Genomic DNA, 17,250 nt, shown 5'->3' on the forward strand with positions numbered 1-17,250 from the left:
ATTTCTTTAGATATGGCAAGATTTTGAATAAGCCTTAGGACTTAATGAGAATTTTTTAGCCAGAGTTGCCACCTACTTCTGAGATAAAGTACCACTTTAAAAAGCAAGCATTAATCCAGAGGCTCACACCTGTAATCCTAGCTACTTAGGAGACAGAGATTTGAAAATCAGGGCTCGAAGCCAGACCTAGCAGAAAAGTCCTAAGACTTATTTCCAGTTAGTCAAGTGCCAGACTAGAGCTGTGGCTCAAGTAATGGAGCCCATCAAAAATGTTGAGAGCAAAAGGCTGTGAGTTGGAGCCCCTGGTACTAGCACATGCATGTACACACACAGCAAGCATGAATTACTTTGTGTGTGAATACTGGGGTTTGGACTTGGGCCAAGAGCCTCTTTAGCTTCCACTTAGGCTGCAGTCCATCACTTGTGCCACAGCTCTACTTCCATCTTTTAGTGGTTAAGTGGAGGCAAATGTCTCAGACTTCCCTGCTAGGCTAGCTTCGAACCAGTCCTCTGATGGATGGATATTTGAATCTGAATGCTGTCCCAACAGTAACTGTAGCAGTTACTAGCACAGAAGGTGCCTAGAAATAGACAAGCTGGACACAAAACTGGGTGAGTAAATCAGCCCGGCAAAGAAAAGCTCCCAGTGTCCTGCTAAAGAATCTGTCATGCTATGATGACTGGCCTTTCCTGTTGTGTTTTGTTCTAATGGTCTGATAGTCCCATGATTAGTATAAATTAGAAGGAAACTGAGCACGAGGTCAGTGAAGAGTCTAGCCTTGTTAAGGCTAGATTGTAAGGTGGTTGCATTTTAAGTAGTTGCTAGAGGCATGAGAAGGTCCTTGCCAGGGTTATCTTGGTCCTTCTTCAAGGTGGGTGCTAACCTGTCCTAGGTGGACTCTGGACACTACCCAGCTGTCCCCACCGGCCTGGCTCCGTGATCGTGAGCCATCCTGCACCCAGTTCCCACCACCTCTCCGTTAGCTCCCTTGGTGGAGTATCATCTTGGGGTTTGTGTGGCTATTTTGAGGTGGGTGTGAATGATGCCCACAAACACACTGTCCTTTCCTACATGCATCAGGTCTGGCTGAGAAAGCCGCATTCTTAATAGAAATGAGATCTGGAGACATTTGAAATCAAGCCGGCTATTTTTATTGATATTTTCAGTATTAACATAGTTCCTCTGAAACAGTTTCCCATAAAAAATGGTTTCAACTTACTAACCTTTACCCTATCTAAAAACCACGTCTTTCGGCAGTTAAGCACTTTAATATTTGAGTGTGGGAGATGTGGATTTCATCAGCACCACAAAAATCAACCTTCAACAAGAGGCATTTTCTTTCAAAATACTTCAGTGTGCAAGGCAAGACCAGAGTGGAGATGGAAAAACTTCTGACAAACTTATCCAAAGTGGAACCGAACAGTGGCACAGCGGCAGCACTGTCTGTCACACAGCCTTCCCTGTGGCGAGCCCGGACACGCCTCGCCCACGGGCCACAGCTCTCTGGCTAGAATAGTGATGAAAGGCTTTGTTAGTCTCCACACAGACCTGGGCTTGTAACTGGGTACTAATCACTGACCCCACCTCCACTGGCCGGGGATGGCCACCTCTGGTTCCTAACGGGAATGGGAGTCTCTGGACTCTTGAGCATCCTGCTGTTTTTTGTCTTCTTGGCCTGGGAGGTCACATGGATACCGAGAAAGATCCAGAGTCAGAACTCGGCTGAACATGCAGTCATTGTGCTAAAACAGAAAGAACAGTTTAGGGCTGGGAAGGTGGCTCAGCGGTAGAACGCTTGCCTTGCATGCATGAGGCCCTGGGTTCAATTCCCTCAGCACCACATAAGCAGAAAAAGCCGGGAGTGGCGCTGTGGCTCAAGTGGTAGGGCGCTAACCTTGACCTGAAGAGCTGAGGAACAGCGCCCAGGCCCAGAGATGAGGCCCCATGACTGACAAATAAATTACATGAACTAGTTTTAAAAACGAAAACAGTTGCCAGGTGCCGGTGGCTCGCACCTGTAATCCTAGCTACTCAGGAGGCTGAGATCTGAGGATCTCGGTTCAAAGCCAGACCGGGCAGGACAGTCCGTGAGACTTATCTTCAATAAACCAATAAAACCGGATGTGGCGCTGTGGCTCAAGCGGTAGAGCACTGGCCTCGAGCTGAAGAGTGCAGGGATAGGGCCTAAACCCAGAGTTCAAGCCCCACGACCGACCAAAACAAAAAACAAAAAACAAAAAAAACAGCTGAAGTCCTCTGTAATTTAGGGGAAAGGATTAGTGCACACAAATAAGGCCTGAAATGAGGGAGTCTGGATTTTTGTTAATAAAAAGGACTCTCCTTTTACCTAAAAGGTCATGAAGAGATAGATGTTCCCTGTTTATACCAGGATTTTTCTTTTAAAGGAAAGTTGATTTAAAAGTATGGAACACGTCGGGAATTTGTGTGTCGTCCTTGCGCAGGGCCAGGCCAATCTTCTCTGTATTGTTCCAATGTTCGTGTATGTGCTGCGGAAGCGAGCGCTGCACCAGGATTTTTTAATCTGGTATGAGGACTTCTACCCCATGTAGCCTATTTCTGGATGGTCCTCTAACAGCAATGTAAGTTAAATTTGATCTTAGCTTCAAGGAACATTCAGGAAGTAGCACCTGCGCCTGAAAACCCAGTGTCTGGAAAGCTGCTCTACCTTGGCAGCTCAGGTAAGTATCTGAATAGCTTAAAAAGGTGTTGCATATTCTAAAAGCTACTGTGCCACCTGGAGCTTCTATGGTTTTTCCTGCTTATAATGCATTTGTTTTGCCTAAGACATTAGAAACATCAGATAATCATATTAAGTTTGTTCTGTATAAGTTAATGTATTATTTTATAAAAAGTCATGGTGCTGTAGAGTTAATTTGTCCTTAAAATACATCTTAAATATTTTTCAACTGCAGAAACCCAGCAATATCTGCAGCTCAGGCTGGCAGGTACAGGGCATGCTGGGATGGATGCCTATGGGGTCTGTGCGCGTACCTCAGGATAGATGCCGATGAGAGCGTCCGCTTTGGAATAGAACTCTTCTTTCAGGGAGATGATGATCATCTGAAACTGTTCTTGAGTCTGCTCTTTGATGTAACTTGACACCTGAGAGGAAATGAGCACAGTTCACCAGCAAGCCAAGGGCTCAGTTGGGGGAAAAGTATGGTCTGTAAGTAAACACTACTTCTACTTGAGCGCTCATTTTAGGCGAGAACATTTAACACTTGCTCTTCTGGCCATTTAGTAAACCCCATGAACTTCTAAAATATGAGGTCAGTCAAAATAAAACTACCATGCAAACATTTTATGAGGGTGAAGAAGGGCTTCTGCTTCCTCCTGAGCCTGAAGGTGGGGGACATGGCAACCGTACAGATATCAAGATACAAGGCGTGCTTTTTTTTTTGTCGGTTTGGGGCTTGAACTCTGGGCTTGTGCGTTGTCCCCGCGCTCTTCAGCTCAAGGCCAGTGCTCTACCGCTTGAGTCACAGCGCCACTTCCGGTTTTCTAGTGGTTTATCGGAGATAAGAGTCTCACGGACTTTCCTGCCTGGGCTGGCTTTGAACCGCAATCCTCAGATCTAAGGTGTGAGCCACCAGTGCCCGGCTTAAGGCGTGAAGTTTTGAAGCAGGAAAGGCAGCTTCAGGGGAGAAATGAGTCACCAGATTTCCTGAGGAGAGATTGTTCCAGGCAATCAGGCCGGAGTCCCGTCAGCTGCCTGCATCCATCAAGGTTTAGATGACAAGCATTTGAGGCAGAAAGGTGGGGAGTGGGTCACCACTGCAGAGAGCGACGAGGGAAGAGGAGAGCTACTCTGGAAGGATAGTGCTCTGCTCCAGACACATCAACACTTTCTTTTGTTTCATATTTTCTCTTCTCCACACTTACTACCACAAGGTCTTTGGCAGACTTTGGGTGGCGTTAGGACCTTCTTGGATCTCCTGTCATGCTGGGAGGGGCTGAGGTGCCATCTCAGGCCTTAGCTACCACGTGCGTTGGATGTGAGCCTCGCCGGAGCCGGTGATCTGGGAGGGTAGCTCCAGAGGTGTGCTCGCTGGGCAGCACCCACTAACCGAGCGCTCAAGATCAGGTCATAAGCCAGGTTGCCAATTTGTTCAAGTTCTGAGAAATGTGCCTCAGCAAAAACAGCAGCCATAAGACAGAATCCAGTCATCTCTGGAAGGAGATGGGTCTAGAATGGAACCCATCTCAAAGCGGGGGAAGCTCTTCCGGCTGGAACTCTCCCCTGGCCAGGAGAAGGGCTGCCCAGGGTGTGCGCCACCCTTTGGTCAGGTGTTATGGCTGACACTCATGTCCACGAATCACTCAAGAGCTGAGGAGCCGGTGCAAAGTGTGGGGGAGGTGGCTGTGTGGATCTGTGTCCTGGCCTTCAGTGCTGATACAACTCTCTAAGGTAAGCGGTGCCCCATGCCTGGCATAACTAATACAATAATAAGAGTTAAATGGTGACCTTGGTTCTGCCTTTATCTCGAATAATGAAGACAGGCTTATGCACAGCACAGCGAATGGATGATAAAACGGGGCCATAGAACTTTGAACTCTTAGGGCTGAGAAGGTAGCTCAGTGGTAGAGCGTTTGCCTTGCATGCATGAGGCCCTGGGTTCGATTCCTCAGCACCACATAAGCAGAAAAAAAAAGCCGGAAGTGGCGCTGTGGCGCAAGTGGTAGAGTGCTAGCCTTGAGCTGAAGAGCTGAGGGACAGCGCCCAGGCCCAGAGTTCAGGCCCCACGACCGGACCAAAAAAAAGAACTTTGAACTCTTAATTCCTTTGGAGCTTATTTGGAGAGGTTATCCTTGGACTTTAATAACTTATTTGGCCCATGGAACCACATCAACTGAAGGAAACAACTAAAACATCTTCTTTTTAGATACTTACACTTTTAAAGGTGCTGATTGTGTGTGTGTGTGCATGTGCTCACGCATGTGTACACACATGCACACACCAATCCTGGGATCTGAACTGGAGTTTCGGTGCTATCCTTGAGCTTTTTTGCTCAAGGCTAGGGCTTTACCACGTGAGCCACACCTCCACCTCTCGATTTTGGTGGTTAATTGGAAATTAAAGCATCTCATGAACTTTCCTGCCCAGACTGCCCAGATCCTCAGATCTCAGACTCCCGAAGAACTAAGATTACAGGTATGAGCCAGCCACTGGCACCTGGCCAAAGGTACTGATTTTAATGAGCTATTAGTGGTGTGCCTATGACCCCATATATTTGGGGTAAACTACTTTTTGACCAGGACATGAACCTAGACGTTCAGTCACGTTACTGAAAATTAAAGTGGAGAAAAACTCACTTTGCCAATGTTAGTATTGTCCAGGGCTGCATCCACTTCATCTAGAACAAAGAATGGGGCAGGCCGGTAACTAGAAAAAAATTAGAATCAAGTTAGCAATGTTCTTGTTTTACACAATACTTGTCATTGTCAGGAAGACGAGCAATAGAATAAGACATCTTTTTGGGAAGTGCAGCTGTGGCTTACGTGGTAGAGTGTCAACCTTGAAGGAAAAAGCTAAGGAAGAGTGCAAAGCCCGGAGAGTTCAAGCCCAGGCCTGGCATGGATACACACACAGAGACACGCTTTTGGAAAGCTGCTTAGGTAACTGGTTACCTCTCAGCTTCTAAATCCTGGACTCCTTCCTAGTCCACAGCGGCGCCCAGCCCCATGAGCCAGGGCTGGCCTTCCCGGGCCTGCACCTCTGCTCTGTTACTTGAAGGAAACCTGCTTAGTCTCAACCTTCTGAGTCTCTTCTGCCAACTTTTCATCGAACTCTGAAATGCCAGTATCTCGGGGCTCAAAGCCTCCTCCCCGCATCTAACTAGCTGCCTTGGTAAGGATGTAGTTCAGTGGGAGTGAGAGCAAGCATGTACCATCCCCAGCCCTGCAAAAGGAAAGAAGACCAGCCCTTTTATTTTTAGGGAGAACATGGCATGGTAGTGCCCGCATGTAACCCCAGGTAGAGGCAAAAGGATCACGAGGCTTGGCTCTGAGTTCTTGTCTCACACCCTGCCCGCCTCCACTGCTTCTGTCAGTCGTGCCAATCGCCTGCCAGTGTCCTACTGCTTTCCCAGCGATGCCCCACCTGCCTGCGCCTGCGCCTGCGGCCTCAAGCGCTCCCTGTGCGGAACCCTCAGCTGCCCCCTCCCCAGCCCTCTTCTTGTCATTCTAGTGTTGGGGCCACGCATGGGCTCATCCCCAGGTCTTCCAGCCCTACTCCCTGTCCGCCAGCTACCACAGTGGCCACCCTCACCGTATTACAATGGCCTCCCAAACCCGTGTGTGCCACCACCTCATCAGGCTCTCTAGGCCTTTGTACATGCTGTCCTCAGATCTAGAACATTCTTCCCTTAGCTGTCCACATGATTTGCTCCTTTAATTACTTCATTTCTTTGCTTAAATGTCACCTTCACAACAGACTCCCATGTTGACTTTTTTTTTTTTTTTGGCCAGGGCTTGAACTCAGGGCCTGGGCACAGTCTCTGAGCTGCTTTTGCTCAAGGCTAGCTCTCTACCATTTTGAGCCATAGCTCCACTTCTAGCTTCTTGGTGGTTAATTTGAGCTAAGAGCTCACAGACTTTCTTGCCTGGACTGGCTTTGAACCACAATGCTCAGATCTCAGCCTCCTGAAGCTAGGAGTACAAGCTTGAGTCATTGGTGCCCAGCTCCCCACCCCTGAGCTTCGGAAGCGCAAGGCTAGCACTCTACCACTTGAACCACAGAGCTACTTCTGGATTATGTGGTACTGAGAAATCGAAACCAGGGCTTCATGCATGCTAGGTAAGCGCTCTACCACTGAGCCACCTTCCCAGCCTCCTCCACCTTTCTTTTTTTTTTTTTTTTGTTGGTCATGGGGCTTGAACTCTGGGCCTGAGCGCTGTCCCTCAGCTCTTCAGCTCAAGGCCAGCGCTCTACCACTTGAGCTACAGCGCCACTTCCGGTTTTCTGGTGGTTTATTGGAGATAGGAGTCTCATGGTCTCTCCTGCCCGGGCTGGCTTTGAACCGCGATCCTCAGATCTCAGCCTCCTGAGTAGCTAGGATTACAGGCGTGAGCCACCAGCGCCCAGCTCCTCCACCTTTCTTAAATGCTGGTCCTGGGCTTGAACTCAGGGCTCATGTTATCACTTGTGTTTCTTGTTCACAGCTAGCCTCTACCACTTGAAGCATGTCTCCGGTCTGGCATCTTGCTGGTAATTTAGAGACAGAAGTTTTTTGGACTTTTGTGCCTGGGCTGGCTTTGAACCATGATCCTTAGATATCAACCTGTCACAGCACTGGTCCTCAGGAACTATCTGTTGCATACAGGCCTGGACTGCCACCTAGTGGCAGTCTTATTCTACGATGATCCTGGGTTCAGAGACCACCTGGGTTCAGAAACCACCAGATCTCTTGAGCCTCCTGACTATAAAGATCCTCTCTTTGTCTTTCCTGTGGTCAGCAGAATCCCGCTGCCAAACTCCCATGTTCTGATGTTCCTGCCACGGGATGATGTTGACAGACGTCACTCAACTAAAAACACCTGTCACCACTGTCACTGGAAATGAGGTTAAGTACACTTTTTTTTCTTTTTAAAAGAAATACTTAAAACAGGCACTGGTGGCTCACACTGTAATCCTGGCTACTCAGGAGGCTGAGATCTGAGGATTGCAGTTTTTTTTTTTTTTTTTTTGTCGGTCGTGGGGCTTGAACTCTGGGCCTGGGCGCTGTCCCTCAGCTCTTCAGCTCAAGGCGAGTGCTCTACCACTTGAGCTACAGCGCCACTTCCGGTTTTCTGGTGGTTTATTGGAGATAGGAGTCTCGCGGTCTTTCCTGCCCGGGCTGGCTTTGAACCGAGATCCTCAGATCTCAGCCTCCTGAGTAGCTAGGATTACAGGCGTGAGCCACCAGCGCCCGGCTTTTGAGGATTGCAGTTTTAAGCCCCAGACAGAAAAGTCCCTGTGAGACAGTTAACTCCAATTAACCACTCAAAACTGGAAGTGGAGCCTGTGGCTCAAAGTGGTAGAGCTCTAGCCTTGTGCAAAAGACCTAAGGGACATTGCCCAGGCCCTGAGTTGGAGACCCACAACCAGCATATATACAAAAAAAAAAAACTTTTGCATTTGGTATTCTCCTTTTTTTGGGGGGGGGTCCGGTTGTGGGGCGTGAACTCTGGGCCTGGGCACTGTCCCTCAGCTCTTCAGCTCAAGGCTAGCACTCTATCACTTGAGCCACAGTGCCACTTCTGGCTTTTTTTCTTTTTGCTTATGTGGTGCTGAGGAATCGAACCCAGGGCCTCAGGCATGCAAGGCAAGCGTTCTACCACTGAGCCAACTTCTCAGCCCTGCATTTGGTATTCTTTAGTGAATAGAAGATCTCCAAATATGAATGAGGAAAATAATACACAGTTGACTTCCTGGTTTTGTTCTTTGTGGCCATCCTGATGTCCTTTCTGGACAGCTCAAGCATTTCTTTGCGGGCTGGCCTGTAGCTCAGTGGTAGAATGCTTGCCTAGCATATATGAAGCTCTAGGTTCAGTCCCTGGGACAACAAAACCAAATATTTCTTCTTTTTGATTTTCTAGAAAGCATGAAAGTTCCAAGTTATTGCTTAAAAACATTTGTTGAAGTCTGAACTTTCTGATTTGCTGTCTAATTTGATGAGACCAGTTTGATATACACGTTCTATTGTCTGCAGACACAACCCCTGGTTCTCTGCTGGCATAAGGCCAGTCCCCTGTATAAACTGGTTCCCGGTGTAACATCAGTCTCTGGTAGAGAGCTGGTCCCTGACATAACTCTGGTCTCCAATATAAAGCAGGTCTCTGGGCTCACGCTGGTCTTACCTGTGCACAGCGAACAGGAGAGCCAGGGCTGCCACGCACTTCTCCCCGCCTGACAAGTTGTCCATCGGCATAAACCGTTTTCCCGGAGCCACACAGTTGTAGCTGACTCCCTCCAGGTATGGCTCTTCAGGATTCTCTGGGCTAAGAAATGCCTGGAACACAAATGACTTATTTAGCCATTATCAGAAAACTAGCTAACTAGTTAACTGATTGCAACTGCAGGGAGAAGAACATAAATCACAAATATTTGTTGATAAGGATTTCCTCCGTTTTGATGGAAAACTACCAGTACTTGTGAAAAATGTACTTAGTCTATAGGCTTACTCACAGGCTACAGGGCTGGGGCAGGGAGAGAAAGCATTCTGGCATGCTCACGATTTTGGCCTTTGTGCCAGGCTGCCGGCAAGATCTGAACACATGCCGTTACAAAACAGTTGTGGGATCACTGTCTGCTCACCGGACATTTACTCAGCACTTTCCTGGGCCACACACAGATAGACCCTATTTCAGGGAGTTAGGGGCATACTTTAGTCTTACTTGACTGAACATAAGCTAAGTTTTAGAACTTAGTTCTAGTTCCAAAACTATCCTAAAAACCCTATCCCAGGATCACTTCAGTCACAAAAGAACATGAACCAAGAGCAGAGCAGGAATGAAGTGCTGACCCACACCTTTACCCCACAATTATTTGCTGTGCACGTTAGTAACAGAATGGACTGGTGACAGCCAAGAGACCTGGACCCTGTACTTGGACGCTGCTTTAGTTCTTTCCCTCTCCTTTGCTTAAAACTCCAGAGGTGAGTCATCTTCCCAAGGCCCTTTACACAGACTATACCTTTACCACAAAAGAAAAAGTACTGTAGTACCAGACAGCAGAATTTCACCATGAAGAGAACCTGAAAACCAGCTACGCTGACCTACTCATTTATCAGGTGGGGAAACAGGCTCAGGGTGTTCTGCCTTGCTGAGTGCGGCTCCAGAATGGGGATGGGATCAAAGCGGGGCTATGCAACAGCAGCGCCCCTGAGCGAGGTACTCCAGCCTGCAGCGGCAGGCAGCATCCCCACTCCGGAATCCCCACTCCCGCCTGGGATGGGATGCGTTACCTGGGCACTGCTGTTTCTGCAGAGCTTCTTGTAGATCTGGTCAATTGAGATGGAGACGTGCTCAAAGCATTGGCTGAAAAGGTCGAATCTCTTCTTCTTCACCTGCTCAAACTCCTGCCTGCATATTCTGGCTTCCTTTCTGCTGGCCTCAAATGCTAAGACAGAATTTGAGAGGCCACTGAGATACTTAAAGTTTAAAAGAATACAATATTTTGAATTGAAATTTCAGTTACATTGTTTTAAATTTACCTTCAAAACACCTCAGCTGTTACTAATTCTAAGAGCAAATCTCTTATATATCTCTCTTTCTTTCCTTTCTCTCTTTCTCTCTTTCTTTCTTTCTTTCTTTCTTTCTTTCTTTCTTTCTTTCTTTCTTTCTTTCTTCCCTTTTCTTTTCTCTTGTCAGTTGTGGGACTTGAACTCTGGGCCTGGGCGCTGTCCCTCAGCTCTTCAGCTCAAGGCTAGCACTCTACCACTTGAGCCACAATGCCACTTCCGGTTTTCTGAGTGGTTTATTGGAGATAAGAGTCTCACGGACTTTCTTGCATGGGCTGGCTTTGAACTGGGACCCTCAGATCTCAGACTCCTGAGTAGCTAGGATTATAGGCACGAGCCACTAATGCCCAGTGGCAGGACTAATTTCTAAATGATGAACAAATTCTGAATATGCCTATTGCTGTTATTAAAAAATTAAATATCTATTCTAAAATAACCAATAAACCTATTTTTAAAATTCATTCAGAGTATTTTATAAAGGGACAAATTAATAATTCAACATTAAAAGTACACACTTATATAAGACAATAGAGGAAAATATACAATAAAAAAACCCCAGGTCAGGCTCTGGTGGCTCACACCTACAATCCTTGCTACTTGGGAGGTTGAAAATGGGAGAATCTTGGTTCAAGGCAAGTCTGGGCAGTGAAGGTAGTGAGACCCTCTCCTAAGCCTATAGCTGGGTGCACTAAAGAGCACTTGTTATCCCCAAGCTACATGAGAGGCCGAGATTGAGGCAATGGCAGTTCCAGACCAACCCAGGCAGTGAGGTCTGAGATTCCATCTCTACAGAAGAAGCTGGATGCATGTACCTGATCACAACACAGGTGTGTGTGTGACTGGTAGGAAGACCGACCCTGCTCTATACATACATAACTAACTAGACAGTGTGAAACAGGAGTGGAGGCATAGCTCGGGAGAATTATGCCAGCCTGATAAGCTGAGGCCCTGATTTCACATTCTCAGTACCAGACAAGCAAAAAGGAAAGTTACAATCCACTGAGATTGTTGGCACGTGGTACAGAAATCAAAGCCACCACGGATATGATCTTGTTAACAACCATAAATATAAATTCAATTTCACCATCTGTGGACTCTTGAAACTTGTCTCTGACATTCTTTAAGTTCTCCAGGGCTCGCAGGTTTGGGGTTGCTGTCTTCAACAGAATGTCTTCTTTGGCTGCTATTTGCTCCCGAAAGAGCGTCAAGTAGACCTGCACTTCTTTGTCTCTTTGCAGGGCCTATTATTAGCAAAGAACAAGAGTGACTTGCATGTGTGTTGTGTTGGGCTGCTAACCTAAGCTGTATACACAGGGCTGTGGCCATCCACCCCACCAGCTCTTCCTATAGGAGCCCTGGCCCTGGAACTGTAGGTACACTGCATGCCTGTAGCTTCCTACTCAGGTGGGCCTTTCAGGCTGTGGTGCTGTATGTACTGCCTTTGAGACATGGTTTACTTTCTTAGTTTTTAAACTGGCTTGTTCAACAAAAATACTGACCATTTATTATGCATCACTGATGAGTGATGACAAAACTACTCCATCTCTTCCTCTGACAAGCTCATAGCAAAGGCAGAGTTACAAACTGGCATTTGCAACAGGATGAGAAAAACCTCTTCTCTGGGGAAACAGGTACTAGACAGCGGGGGGGAGGGGGGGGGAGGGGGTAATAATTAGCCAGGAACTTGATGGAAGACTAGGACCAACTGAAATGAAATGAAGAGGGAAGGGGAAGTACAGCCATTCCCTCCTGGGAAAGCCTTGACTTGCAGAGAGGGGTCAATTAGTTCATAATAAAAGTGAGATTAGAAGACAATTTTTGGAACAAAGTAACTCTTATGAAGTAAGTGCTTATAGATCTAAAATACACTGGAGCATGATAAATTATATAGGACTCTAGGCATTCATACATAAACAGTGAGACTAAAGGAGGTTACTCTTAGGGAAGGAACCCAAATGCATACTGCCTCTGAACATTTAAAATACTATGTGTTGAAGCAAATCCCAGGAAATGGAAACATGGGTGTTTTTTTTGTTTGTTTGCTTGTTTTTTTTTTCTTTTGGGAGGGGCTAAAGGACTGGTAGAAATGGAGGAAGGAAGGATGAATAAATGCAGGCATGGTCCTCCGTAGACACTGGAAAACTATGTAACTTGTGGGCAGGGATGGGACGGGGAAAGGAAGAGGTGGCACTTCTAAACAAAATACACTCATTACCTGACTTCTGAAACAGTAACCCTACTGCACACACATTAGTAACAATACAATTATATTCTAAAAAACCCATTGTACTAATGTAAATTTCAGATGAATTAAAAAGACAGATGAAAACAAAAGAAAACCACCAACACAAAAATATAAATGTTTACTAGGTCATGGGTGGTGGTAGGCAAAGTACTCTCTAGACACAAACTCAAAGGGAAGGAGCACTGCATAGAAAACTACTGAGAGGATAAAGGCTGTTTTTGAGTACCAAAGAATGCCACAGATGCAGACAGCCCACACAAATCTCACAAAGTATATGAGCAACTGGAAGTGCAAGATGCCCTCCGTATCCACCTTCCTTTCTTCCAGCACAGTCCCTGCCTTGGCCGGTGGCCATTCCCACCTGTGAAGCCGTGCCCTGAGGGTGATCCTGCTCACTCGGAGGAAAGCTGTCTCCGCGTGCCCCTCCGACCAGTGGCTGGGGTTCAGGAACACACACGTGACTCCGCTCAGATCCCGGTGAAAACAGCTGGGATTTTGCAGGAAAACTTTCTGCTCTTATAACAGCAGCACCCCAAGTGCTCTAGTCACTGTCCCTTTAGAAGCAGCCTCAAGAGGAAGCTGAAGAAACATATGGCTATAGCTGACGGAACCAGAGCCGGTGGCTCCATGGAATCGAATGGCAGTCCAGGCCATGCCCTGCCTCTGTGGAGGGTTCGCCCTCTCCCCTTCCAGATTTAGTATCAATATTGCTCTGAGTGAGTCACAAGCAGAACTCTCTGGATTACCTTTAAGTCACTCCGTAGAGAGCTGTAGTCTATTTCCATGGCCGCCTCCCTTTCATAGATGTCAGTTGTCGCCTGGGTACTTTCTGTTCCAGTCCCCAACTGAAACACAGGAAAATCCTTCCTTGTTATCCCAGTGGGGACCTGTACTGGCTTGTCTCCCCTCGTCTTCAGTTTCTTGTCATCTCATTCAGACTGAGAGCTGGCCACGGCAGGGTCGCATGTGCCAGCGGCCCACGGCCACTCTGGGGCACCATGCGAGCCTTCCTACTCCAGCCGGCGTGCTACTCCAGCCGGCACACTGCCTCTCCATGTGTCTGCTCGCCTGTCTTTCCTCGGGCTACCTGGGCCTCACCATCCACAGCTGTGAGCACAAGCTACCAATACTCTGGGTTTGTCCTTTCTGTTTTCTTTAGCATCTTACTTATCCTTTGTTTGCTTGTCTCCTCCTACTAGACTGAGAAGACTTCTGGCTGCTGTTTTTGTTGCCTAGCACAAAGCCTGACATGGAAGGAACAGGATAAACGCAACAAATAAATGATCACTATTTAGTTAATGCTGATTCAAACTGAGACCTGTAAGGGAAAAAAAAAAAAAACCTCTTTTTAGATGTTCCCAACTAATACAAACTCAAGGGAAATCACTGTGAACTAATAAGTATACCTCTTACAAAATACTCATGATTAACTCAAATAGAAGGTTGAACCCGAATATAAATCTGTAACATAGAAGCTCTAAATCTCATGATTCTGTGTGATTTGTACCACACATCTATCTATGGCTGCGTTTGACATGGTGGTGCTTGCCTGACCCAACGCATGGAGGGCTGAGGCCGGATCTGAGTTCCAGCCAGCCTGGTTCACGTGGTGCGACACTGTCAGACGGCAGCAACAACAGCCACCATGGCTTCCACGCAAGGCAGCTGGGGCCTTGCGACTCCAAGGGTGGCTGCACCCCGGTGGGGTGCAGGCTCAGCATCCCCCAGCGCGCCTCTTCTACACGCTGCGGGTTGGTCAGCAGCGGTCTAGCAAAGGCTCCCCACAACGGAAGAGTCTTCTACAGAAATATAGTGGACACAGGTAACTGGCTTGGCCTCAACGTTTGCCAATGGAAGGGAAGTTTCTGGTGTACCTCACAAGTACAGACTGTTAGTCCTGTAGTAATTGTTGCAAGCCAATCATGTCTGCCCATTAGCACACGCTCAGTCCTCTGCGAAGCATGTCCCTGGGCCTCTCCTATTCTGGGCTTCCAGCGCCGCCAGTACCCAGGCACGATTAGATGTGCTCACACACCACAGAGACCTGCCATCTTCTGACAAGGAAGTGCCCCTGGTGAAAGTGCACAGACTCGGGCTGGGAAGGCGGCTCTGTGGTACAGCGCTTGCCTTGCATGCATGAGGCCCTGGGTTCGATTCGCCAGCACCACATAAGCACAAAAAGCCACAAGTGTCACTGTGGCTCAAGTGGTAGAGCGCTCGCCTTGAGCTGAAGAGCTGAGGGACAGCGCCCAGGCCCAGAGTTCAGACCCCATGACCGAACCCCCCCAAAAAAAGAAAAAGAAAAGAAAAAGAAAGTACGCAGACTCTGTGGCTTTCTGAACACAAGCTAGGATACTCCTGGGACCAGGAGGAGCAAGTGTGGCCCTCAGGACAGACTTGCTTCTGTCTGAAGAGAACCATCCTCCCGTTGACCCTTCCCTTATAGGCCGTGTTCTAGGCCTTCCTTGGGCTTTAAGAAGTACGGTGTAGCTGACGACTAGCACAAGCTGGGGCAGAAGCATCAGTGGAAAGCCTGCCAGCATCCCCCACCAGAGTGCCTCACGACTGCCTGAGTCCATCGAGTGCGTCAGAGCCCTGCTGTGTGCATTCTATGTGGGCTTATTACATCAGAGCCCTGCTGTGTGCATTCTATGTGGGCTTATTACGTCAGAGCCCTGCTGTGTGCATTCTATGTGGGCTTATTACATCAGAGCCCTGCTGTGTGCATTCTATGTGGGCTTATTACGTCAGAGCCCTGCTGTGTGCATTCTATGTGGGCTTATTACGTCAGAGCCCTGCTGTGTGCATTCTATGTGGGCTATACAAACGCATAAAGACAACATGGAACCACCACCTCACTGTTAGACAGACCCGAAAGCCGCTGCTCTAGGTAAAGACCTAGGCACAGGCAAATGCTATTTACTTCCCATTCCTCTTCAGTCCCTGGAAGTTGCACACTGCATGCTTCCCAGGTTCATGATTCCATATCAGCATGCAGCCGAAATCCTAATATGAGTATAAATCTCTTACATGTCTTTTCATGGCAAGATAGTCGATCACTTTCTAGCACATGGTCTCAATGCACCAACTGCTGTAAGTTATTTTGGTTGCTTCCAGTTTTAGCAATTATGAATAAAGCTGTTATAAACATTTAAGTGCAGGTTATATATGTGTGTATGTTGGTCCTGAGGCTTGAACTCTGGGCTACTGTGCTCTTCCCTTAGCTTTCTTGTTCAAGAATGTCATTCAGCCCTGGAGCCACACTCTATTTTTATTTATTTATTTTTTGGCTGGCTAATTAGACATAAGAGTCTTGCAAACTTTTCTGCCAGGCCTGGCTTTGAACATGATCCTCAGAGTTCAGTCTCCAGAGTAGATAGGATTATAGGTGTGAACCACCAACACCTAGCTCCCAGTGTAGATTTTTCTGTGGGCATGTTTCTGCGGACACTTTTTGGGACAAATACTAGCCATAAAGGGGCTCTAGAGCCAGAGGAAAGGTAGAAATTCAAATAACACTATATTCAGTTCTGCTCAACGTCATGTGTTTTAAAATCATCTGTTAGATGGGGAGAGAGGGAAGGAAGGGGTGACACTGTCCAAAAGGAAGTGTACTCGTGACCTGACTTAAAAACAATAGTCCTGCTAGGCGCCAGGTGGCTCAGGCCTGTAATCCTAGCACTCAGGAGGCTGAGATCTGAGGATAACACCTCAAAGCTGTGTGACTTTTATCTCCAAATAACCACCAGAAAACCAGAAGTGGTGCTGTGGCTCAAGTGGTAAGAGTGATCACCTTGAGCTGAAGAGCTGAGGGACAGCACCCAGGCCCCATGACCAACAAAAAACAACAACAATAACAATGACAAAAAACAATAATCCCTCTGTATGTTACCTCTATAACTTAATTTAAAAGAAGAAAACTATCGTCTGCTAGAATACCTCCACTTCAATGATGTCATCCAGGGATCCCAACAAGAGAATGATTTCAATGTCTTGAACTTTGCAATCAAGCAGCAAGTTATGCTTCTCTAGTCGTTTCTGTTCCAGAGACGTCTGAATGATTACAATTTCCTTTTGCAATTTGTCTAAATCCCTGTTAAGTACACAGACATGAGATGTGATTTTACATATTATGTATAGGTGCACCAAAGAAGAAATGTGTTAAATTATGAACTTTCATTAAAAAGATTATTTTCAAGTGAAGTATGGGGACATATCTTTAATTCTAGACATATTTTTAATCCTCATAGGTGAGACAGTAGGATTTCAAATTTGAGGCCAGCCTGAGCTACATAGTGAGACCCTATCTAAAAAATATAAGAAAGACTGATTTCCTTGTGCTAGTTTGGGACTTAAGAAATTAACACTCCTGAGAAAGGTATAAAGAATTAACCCAAGGAAATGTGTTTACTTTTTATTTTGTTCCAGTACTAAGTCTGGAACTTGGGAATTTTGCTCAAAGCTGGTACTCTACCACTTGAGCTACAGCTCCACTTCTAGCTTTCTGCTGGCCAATTATAAAAGTCTTCAGCTCTGTCTGCTTAGACTGGTTTCAAAATGAGATTCTTTGCTCTCAACCTTCGAGTCTCTGGGATCACAGATGTAGGCCTCTGGTACCCAGCTCAAGGGAGTATTTCAAAATAACGAGCAGGGCTGGGAAGGTGGCTCAGTAGTAGAGCGCTTGCCTTGCGTGCCTGAGGCCCTGGGTTCGATCCCTCAGCACCACATAAGCAAAAAAAGAAAAAAAAAAAGCCGGAAGTGGC

General features: G+C 47.0%; 1 protein-coding gene and 1 non-coding gene across 2 annotated transcripts in view; both read right to left on the reverse strand.

The window, feature by feature from the left end:
• Window positions 1-1,129: 1,129 nt before the first annotated feature.
• Window positions 1,130-17,250, reverse strand: part of LOC138821997 (structural maintenance of chromosomes protein 1B-like) — a 63,003-nt gene continuing 46,882 nt past the window's right edge. The window contains exons 18-25 of the mRNA XM_070014499.1: window positions 16,427-16,580; window positions 13,234-13,332; window positions 11,327-11,483; window positions 9,967-10,121; window positions 8,861-9,012; window positions 5,336-5,405; window positions 3,014-3,124; window positions 1,130-1,743 (exon numbers count right to left, since the gene is read on the reverse strand). Coding sequence (XP_069870600.1) covers window positions 1,618-1,743; window positions 3,014-3,124; window positions 5,336-5,405; window positions 8,861-9,012; window positions 9,967-10,121; window positions 11,327-11,483; window positions 13,234-13,332; window positions 16,427-16,580 — 1,024 coding nt within the window. The 3' untranslated portion in view covers window positions 1,130-1,617. The remainder of the gene's footprint in view (window positions 1,744-3,013; window positions 3,125-5,335; window positions 5,406-8,860; window positions 9,013-9,966; window positions 10,122-11,326; window positions 11,484-13,233; window positions 13,333-16,426; window positions 16,581-17,250) is intronic.
• Window positions 2,419-2,524, reverse strand: LOC138822002 (U6 spliceosomal RNA). The gene has a single exon (XR_011370287.1). It is a non-coding gene; the product is annotated as a U6 spliceosomal RNA (small nuclear RNA).

This window comes from Dipodomys merriami, unplaced genomic scaffold (genome assembly GCF_024711535.1).
Source record: "Dipodomys merriami isolate MVZ:Mamm:240054 unplaced genomic scaffold, mDipMer1.0.p SCAF_970, whole genome shotgun sequence".
NCBI classification, from domain to species: Eukaryota; Metazoa; Chordata; class Mammalia; order Rodentia; family Heteromyidae; genus Dipodomys; species Dipodomys merriami.